The sequence below is a fragment of the Camellia sinensis genome, chromosome 1 (assembly GCF_055761805.1).
Source record: "Camellia sinensis isolate YWXY chromosome 1, ASM5576180v1, whole genome shotgun sequence".
Classification (NCBI taxonomy): domain Eukaryota; kingdom Viridiplantae; phylum Streptophyta; class Magnoliopsida; order Ericales; family Theaceae; genus Camellia; species Camellia sinensis.
The window spans coordinates 193,106,494-193,115,000 of NC_138961.1; the positions used below are offsets into that span (position 1 = coordinate 193,106,494).

An 8,507-nucleotide genomic window follows, 5' to 3' on the forward strand; every position below is an offset into this window, starting at 1 on the left:
TTGCTTATCGAGCTCGTTTATTGAGCTCGAGCTCGGCTCGATAAGGAACTAGGCTCGATCTCGGCTCGGCTCGCTAATTTTATTGAAACTCAAGCTCAGCTCGGCTCGGCTCGGTTCGATAATTTTTTTTAATATTATTTATATTATTTAAATATAAATATTTAAATAAAAAATATTATTTATATTATTTAATATATAAAAAATGTATTTATATTATTATTTTTATATATATTTTTATATATTTATATATTATTTAATATATAAATAATATATTTATTAAATAATTTAAACAAAGATAAACGAGCCGAGCTTAACAAGTCGAGCTTATTTAAGCTCGAGCTCGGCTCGTTTACTAAACGAGCCGAGCCGAGCCGAGCCGAGCTTGTTTATGAACAGCTCGATTCATTTGCAGCCCTAGGGACAAGTACTTACCCTTGAAGCCAAACAGCAAGATTTCGGAGTTAAAACCAAGCTTTAGCAGCCGAAAACAAGTTCCAAGTAAACTGGGCATGTTTCTCTACTTCTATGCACAAAGGGGCAAGAGAGAGAGGCTTTAGAGAGAGAGGCAGAGATTAAGCTCTGAAAATTGTAGAGAGAGAGGAAGTTTAGTGAGAGAATCTCTCAAACTTGCTCAAGAAGGTTGTCCCTTGCAAAATGGGAGATATATCTTCATATATAGCAAAAGCAAGAGTTTTGGTCGAAAATATCTGATTTGGGACAGCTGGAGCAAGCTGGAAACAGCTGGAGGAGAAATATCTTCAAAAAATCTGAATTTGGGTCACTCTTGGCCAACCGGCCATCTTTGGTGCTGATCTGCTACTTGTGATGGCCGATCTGCTACTTTTTTGGCCGACTGTGCACATTTGTGGCCGATAGGACATTCTGCTCTGCAAGTCTAACTTCAAATGGGCATAACTTCTTCATATGGACTCCTTTTCAGGTAATTATTGTGTCCAAATTGAAGCCCCATAAGTAAGCTTTCTAATGGTGGTATCGTTGTATCAAAATTCCAACTGTGGAAAAAGTTATGCCTGTTTTGGTGAAGCTGCTCAGTTTTGGTCGTACCCGGATTCATGCCGAACTTCAACCAACCATATCTCCCTTATCCGGACTCGGCTTTAGGAGATTCTTGAGTGAAAAATGAAGCCCCAGAAGTCTTATTTTCAACAGTGGTGGCCTCATAGCTTAAATCCAAGTGTATAGACAGATAGACTTGATTTAACGAGGACCGCTCGACTCTCTCTTAGCGATTCATACCCACATTCTTCTTCAACTTGGTTTATTCCCTCTCCTCTAATTTTCTTTAACTTCAAATCCCTAAACAAGGTGTTTTGAAAGATTTTTCAAAGATTTCATCTCTCTTTTATTCATTTTCACTTTGTCCTCGTTCGGTTTACCAAAAAGCGCAACATTTAACGAAATAAGAGCCTCGAAATATCGTAGGAACTTTATTTCAAAAATATTTTGAAAGAGAGGATTTTAAGATCTAAAAACCATCCAAAATAACTTTGGTTTAAAATGGGGTGTGAGGTTAGGATTTGACTCTTCTCTTGCCGAAGAAATCGAACCTTTGCCCTGCACATCTTTCACCACCAAATAAACTATCAGTAATGCTCAAGTCTTAAGGACGGTAAAAAATGGGGTGTCTACAATTATAATTTAAAAACTAACAAACTCAAAATATAACTTTATTTTTAAATTATAATTCTAAAACTAAACCATACACTACCCATATTTCTCAAACTTAAAATCATCATCGCCTTCTCCTCCACTAGAAATATGTTCAATGAGTTATGCCAGTACAATTGATGTGGTAGGTGTCAGGGAGACCGGAACAAGGTGGATGAAGGACGACAACAACGAAGAAGAACGGGGGATGGTTAGTCGGAAAGAGAAAAGAATAAAGAGAGTGAATTGTAAATTTGCCATATTACAAATATTTGAGTGGAAAATTTTTAATGTGATATACAATATTTGATATAAAAAATTTACAATTTATAACTAAACACAAAACTTAAAATTCTATTCAAAATACATAAATCTTTTAAAAAAATTCCGAATTTCTTTTATTTAAAATATAAAAAATAACAGGTGTCAATTGTAAAAAAAAAATTGTACTGTTTCAGTCAACTTGCCAAATGTCTGGGAAGACGACCGGTTAATCTAAATTTTTCCGCTTTGGACAGAGTTTTGAAAAGTGAGTGTGGAATTAATTTTTGAAAACTCTAAATAAATAACACACTCAAAACATAGAATAGAAATATATTTGGAGAATATAACCAAACACAATGGTAAATTTGCCATAGTACAAATATTTTCAACCATTAAAACTTTTTTTTTTTTTTAATAAAAAAGAAGCTATTTTATGAGTTTTCACACTATGGCCTGTTTTGTTAATTAGGAAAAAAGTCAATTTATTGGTTTATTCAGTTCATATCACTTTTCTATCATTTTGCATACTTTTTCAAAAAAAAAAAAAAAAAAAACCTAAATAATTAGGGTACCATTTGATTTAGTTTTTAAATTAAAATTTATATTAAAAAATCAAAAAAACATGTTTGAATTATCAATTTTCAAATTTCTTTTCAAAACTGTTTGGTTTCAGTTTTTAGAATTCACTTTTTAAAAAATTTTATTTATTTTTCATATTTTTTTGTTTTCACTAATTTTTTATAAATATTTTAAACAATTTTTAAATTTTTAGACACACCTCTAACATAAATACACTAAAAAATATAATATTTGTGAAAAAATATTTAAAAAATTCACTAAATACCAAAAATATAAAAAAATATGCATTTTTCACATTTTCTCGTATTTTAAATTTTTTAAAAATATTTTTTCATAAATATTTTATTATTTAGATACATCTATGTAAGGTGCATCTAAAGAAGTAAAAAAAAATTGCTTCAAATTTTAAAAACTATTCACTAAAAATAAAAAAAAGCACAGAAAAAAAAATTCAATTTCCAGAAAACTGAAACCAAGCACACATTGATTTTTTTTCTTTTCTCTCATTCTCTCACATTCTATACATCAATCAAATTTTCTCACACCCATCTATTCAACTACAAAAAAAAATACAAATTATTTCAAAATTATTTTCAAAACTCATAATCAAATAATTTTTTAATTTTTAAAACTTTTTTCAATAACTTATCTTTAAAAATATAACTCAAACATAAAAATAAAATGAAATTTAAGGCTCTGTTTGGTAGAGCGTTTGAAGTTTAATTCTACTCCTTAGTTTGAGTGTGTTGTTTGGTTACAGTTTTAGAAAATTAATTCCACACCCACTTTTCAAAACACCCACTTTTTAATATCATATGTCACATTACTCAATTCAAATTCTTTTCAAAACTCATAACCAAACAAATTTTTCATAAGAGTGTTGCTATTAGCACCTATCAAAATTCTTTGGACCCCCCATTTCTTTGGACCCCAACCCTAACCCTAAATTTTAATAATATTTTTTGGACACCTCACTTATTACCAAATCTACCCGTACTCATGATATTTTCACAATGAAATGCATACCCACCTAATTTTTCACTCATCTCCTTCCCTGACTTACTCAATCTTTAGAGTTTGGAGCTTTGGTCTAGTATAGAATTCTTGGACCCCAACCCTCCATTACTCTCGTCGCCGTCTCAGCCGCCAACGAAGCATTCCGACGACTCTCATCTTCTTTGAACGTTATCCGTATCGCCGAATCAGTAGCCTCTCTCATCCTCTCATCATTATCTTCTTCGTTGCTTTTTGTATCTTCGTCAACGCTGAGATTGATCAAAGATAGTACAATTTCTACGAGATTTGCATAACCGTTTGCAAGATGAGGAAAAACAGAATCATCGTCTGAATCGCCATCAGAATTCTGAATGTAACCCAAAACAATTTGTTCACCACTGTGTAGCCGAAAAAATGTATTTTGTTCAGAACTATTTTGTCGAACAATAATGATCTTGTCAGCACTGTATGTCTGAACAAAATTTGTTCATCACTATGTTACTTGAATCCATTCCAATTCACAACTTAAAATAACATGAATTAAATCCATTCAAAATACATAACTTAAATCCATTCCAATTTACTCTTTTCCATTCTAAGTTAGTTTAACAAAGAAAATTACATAACTGACTATCTGTATTAATGTTCGGAACCTATGTATTGAACGAAAGGATTATGTTCAGTACTGTATTACCGAACTGAACATAATTCTAACAGTCAGCAAACCAGTACTGAACAGCTCGAACGAAACAAGAATGATCGAAAACGACCAAGAATGTTAATACAAGACCGGTAAACTTATTAATGGAACACCGGTCTCACTAGAATTGTTGCCCTCGTCCTCCATTGCTCTACATAGTGAAATAAGTGATGAAGTATATGTTATACTTGAAGCAAAACTTTCAAGTTCAATAGCGTTGATGATGGTACTGAGGCCAAGTTTGGCATCTACTAAATAATATAAAAAGTCAAAAAGTCACTATCTTATTTAAATCACATCACTTCTCTAACACATCATATCAAACCCAACCCAAACCCAACCCATATAAGTTAATAAGTCAAAAAGTGCACTTTTTTAGAACATCCCAAACCAACCCTGAAGATGACACATTCAAGATTTAAGATGATTATGAAAAATAATAGATTTAGGGTTTATATTAGTTGGTTATGAAAAGTAATAGGTTTAGGGTTTACAAACATAAAACACGTATAGTTGGAGTTGGAGTTGGAGTTAGAGTTGGAGGTGGAGATAGAGGTGGAGGTGGAGGTGGAGGTGGGGTTGGCACCAAGGATCCTCTAGAGTTTTTTTTTCCTAAAATTTCCTAAAGTGGTGTGTTGTATGGGTGAGATTTAATGCTAAAAAATTGATGTGACTTGTTATTAAATCTCAACCATACAACACACCACTCTAGAAAACTTTAGGGAAAAAAAAACTCTAGAAGATCCTTACTCGTGGGGTTGGGGGTGGATGTCAAATATTGTAGAGTATTAGTTCTTATTGATATGTGGATGTTCCATTTAATAATGTCTTTTAATATAATTTTACTTTAAGGTATGAATGTAATAAAAAAAATTATAAAATGAGGGGTCCAAAAAATTTTGCCAAATACTAATAGCAGTACTATTTTCACAATCAAATCATAATTTTAAAACTTACAAATTCAAAATATATTTTATTATCAAATTATAATTTTAAAACTCGACCCAATCTAACTCAAAAATTAAACCAAACGAACCTAATTTTTTTTTTCACTTCCCAAAATGGGGGTATATGTCAATTTCATGAAGTCCCAGTTTAAGATACAGTTTGACAAACTGGTTCCCCCATCATCATCATCATCAGTAGAAGACGCATGGACCATCAAAATTGTTGTAAAAAGAACAGCACCAAAGTTACCAGAGGGAAAGAAAAAAAAGGCCCAATAGACCAAAAAGCTTGCAAATAAAATAAAATTATAACAAATTATTACAAAATCTTTCCCTCCGTATCTCTCACTCTCCCATGTATGTATAAATTGTAATAAATAAATAAAAGTATATTTAAATATCCCAAGCTCCGTACTCTGACAACGACCACTGAAGGATGGTGGCACATGCCTGCTGTCATATCAGTCCAAAATGGACGGTCAGGATTCCCAGGTACGAATCTCCGGACGCCCCCGATTGTAATTTCCCCAAAACATTGCCTCTGATGATGATACTGATAGAGAGAGAGAGAATGAGAAAGATTGAATTGAGCCCATTCATCTCTCTCTCATCTTCTCTTTCTACTGCTACCAGGTCTGAGCTCGGTCTTTCTTTATAAAACACTTTCTCTCTCATCACTTTCGACAGCGATTGGCCACGAAAAGATCCACTGTGCGTGGGGCGACTTGGATTTGGTTCCAGGTTGCAGAGAAAAATGAAGAGCTCATTCATGGCGGTCTCGAATAACGCGACCTCTCAGCTTAGGGTTTCGATTTTGTGAACTAAAAGTTAAGTGTCTAACTTTGTTGTTTGTTGATGAGCAGTTGCAATTGGGAGTCTACTGTGGTTTTGTGAAATTTTAGGGCTTGGTTTGTTGGTGTATTTTGAGTATGGTGTGAATTTCTGGGCTTAGAGAGAGAGAGAGAGAGAGAGGGGAGGGGGGGGGGGGGAAGAAATTATGGAGCGTGGAGCCATGATTGAGGAGAGGAGTTTGTTGAAGACTAAAAAGGTGCACTGGGACAGCAGTTTAGGGCTCAAGATTATGACAGCTATTGCAGAAGGCTTTTTAATAAGCTGAATTTTTTTTTTTTTTGGGTATAGTTTTAAGGGTTTAGGCTAGTATTTATACGAACTTTTAAGAAACATGAAGCTTTCAACATCAGGACTGAGTCAGCAGGCTCATGAAGGTATCTTTTTCTCTTCTCCCATTCGTTGCCTTCTCTGTTTTTTAGACTTTTTAACTTGCTCATGTATGTGTCTTTTTCAGTTTTTTTTTTCCTTCGTTTTTTTGGGTTGTTGATAGTTTGTTTGGCATGTCTTGAAATATTTCCTTTTTCTTACTGCATTTTTAATCAATATTAAGAAGTAAAGTAGTCAACATTTGGGGTAATTTTTATTGGCCTGTGAAAGGGGAGAATAAGTGTTTGAATTCGGAGCTATGGCATGCATGCGCTGGCCCTCTCGTGTCCCTGCCAACGGTCGGGAGTCGTGTGGTTTACTTCCCTCAGGGTCATAGTGAGCAGGTCTTTTGTTCAGTCACTCTTTATTTCTTTTGATATAATTCAATATATGCTTTTGTTACGAGAAAAACATACTTCAAGCATTCGTAATAACGCCAATTATAATTGCAACTCAGGTTGCGGCGACAACTAACAAAGAAGTTGATGCCCACATACCCAATTACCCAAGCTTGCCGCCTCAGTTAATCTGTCAACTCCACAATGTTACAATGCACGTGGGTTCTATTCTTTATGCACATACTCTTTTTGCTTCTCTGGATATCTCTAGTTGTGTGTATCATTGTATGTCACGTAGGGGTTTAAGAGATAATATCTTATTTATGGTATTTCAGGCAGACGTTGAAACAGACGAAGTATATGCTCAAATGACCTTGCAGCCATTGACGCCGGTAGTCTTAAGTTATATTTTAAAACTGCATTTAACAAATTATATGATGCCTTTTCAATTTCGTGTCAATCTAGTGGCAAAAGTAATCTTTTGTGGTACTAACGTAGCAAGAGCAGAAGGATACATATATTCCTGTTGAATTGGGGATTCCAAGCAAGCAGCCAACCAATTATTTCTGCAAGACATTAACAGCGAGTGATACTAGTACTCACGGGGGGTTCTCTGTTCCCCGTCGTGCTGCAGAGAAAGTTTTCCCTCCACTGGTAATCTCCTTCCCATGCTTTTCTTTTTCTGATTTCAATGTTAAGCTAATGTGTATTTTTCTTGGGTCCATCAGGATTTCTCTCAGCAGCCACCTTGTCAAGAGCTTATTGCAAGGGATCTCCACGACGTTGAGTGGAAGTTTAGGCATATCTTCCGAGGTAGGTCATAATTGTTTATATCTTCCAGATTTGAAAGTAATTTACCTTTTCAATCTCTCAGCAAACTTCTGATTCAATAGTATCGCCTTTGGATTATATGGAAGGAAATTCTTAATTGAGTATGGTGTGCTGTCATAAATGTTTGTACTATTGCTCAGGGTTCAACGACTATGTCTAATATGGCACCTTAACCAATTGTTTATCTTTTAAAAACATAAATCTCTTGGCACTGGGTCAAAATGATTATGAAATACAGTGGGTATCTTCACCTATTTAAAAAAAGGTAATATAAGGGGTGTCTTATTTAACTCATTTAACTCTATTGACTCAGGCCTCGTTTGGGAACAGGCTAATTTAGTAACTTTTTGACTAAAATATGAGCTAAAAAAAACTAGCATGTTTGGGATGACTTTTTGACTTTTTACGAAAAGATGTGCAAAAAGTAGAGAGAAAAAAGAATCTTTAACTTTTTAGTATGAGTTGTTGGCTTTTTTGACTTTTTTAGTAATTTTTTAGCTTTTTGGCTAAACCGGCCTGTTGCCAAACGAGCTCTTATAGTTGTAGAGAGGTGAAATTGTAGCATTTGAAGATTGCTAGACCACGTTTTCATGATCTGCATTGTAAATACCTAATATGGACGATGAAATCCTGCAAGGGTGTTTGTCTCTGACAGGACACTTGTGAATAAAATTTTCAGTGCTTGACAATTTTACCCTTGATATCTATTTAGCTTAGGCACTCATTGGCCAACAGGTATAACTCTTATGTAAAGTTGTCTTTGTTTAAATTGATGCACCTCTTCATAATAAGGATTGTGTAATGTAAAACCAAACACCAAACATCTAAAAAGCAAAAACTTGTCGCTAATGGATCTTCCGGAGAAAGAGCGGAAAGGCAAGTGTGGATTGGCTAAGGAGGCTCGTAAGGATGGTTAAACTAGAAAATAGTTACTCTAACCTAGGGATGAGGAAGGTTATTCGCAAG

The 8,507-nt window shown here is 34.2% G+C and overlaps 1 protein-coding gene across 6 annotated transcripts in view; it reads left to right on the forward strand.

Moving 5' to 3' along the window:
- Positions 1 to 5,575: 5,575 nt before the first annotated feature.
- Positions 5,576 to 8,507, forward strand: part of LOC114304143 (auxin response factor 8) — a 28,286-nt gene continuing 25,354 nt past the window's right edge. Inside the window, exons 1-6 of one of the 6 annotated variants that reach the window (XM_082891117.1) lie at positions 5,576 to 6,380; positions 6,604 to 6,716; positions 6,830 to 6,928; positions 7,046 to 7,102; positions 7,209 to 7,364; positions 7,439 to 7,523. In XM_082891117.1, coding sequence (XP_082747243.1) covers positions 6,338 to 6,380; positions 6,604 to 6,716; positions 6,830 to 6,928; positions 7,046 to 7,102; positions 7,209 to 7,364; positions 7,439 to 7,523 — 553 coding nt within the window. In that variant the 5' untranslated portion in view covers positions 5,576 to 6,337. Of the gene's footprint in view, positions 6,381 to 6,556; positions 6,717 to 6,829; positions 6,929 to 7,045; positions 7,103 to 7,208; positions 7,365 to 7,438; positions 7,524 to 8,507 lie in introns of all 6 variants that reach the window. The other 5 variants (XM_082891140.1, XM_082891138.1, XM_082891146.1 and 2 more) reach the window with 5 other exon arrangements.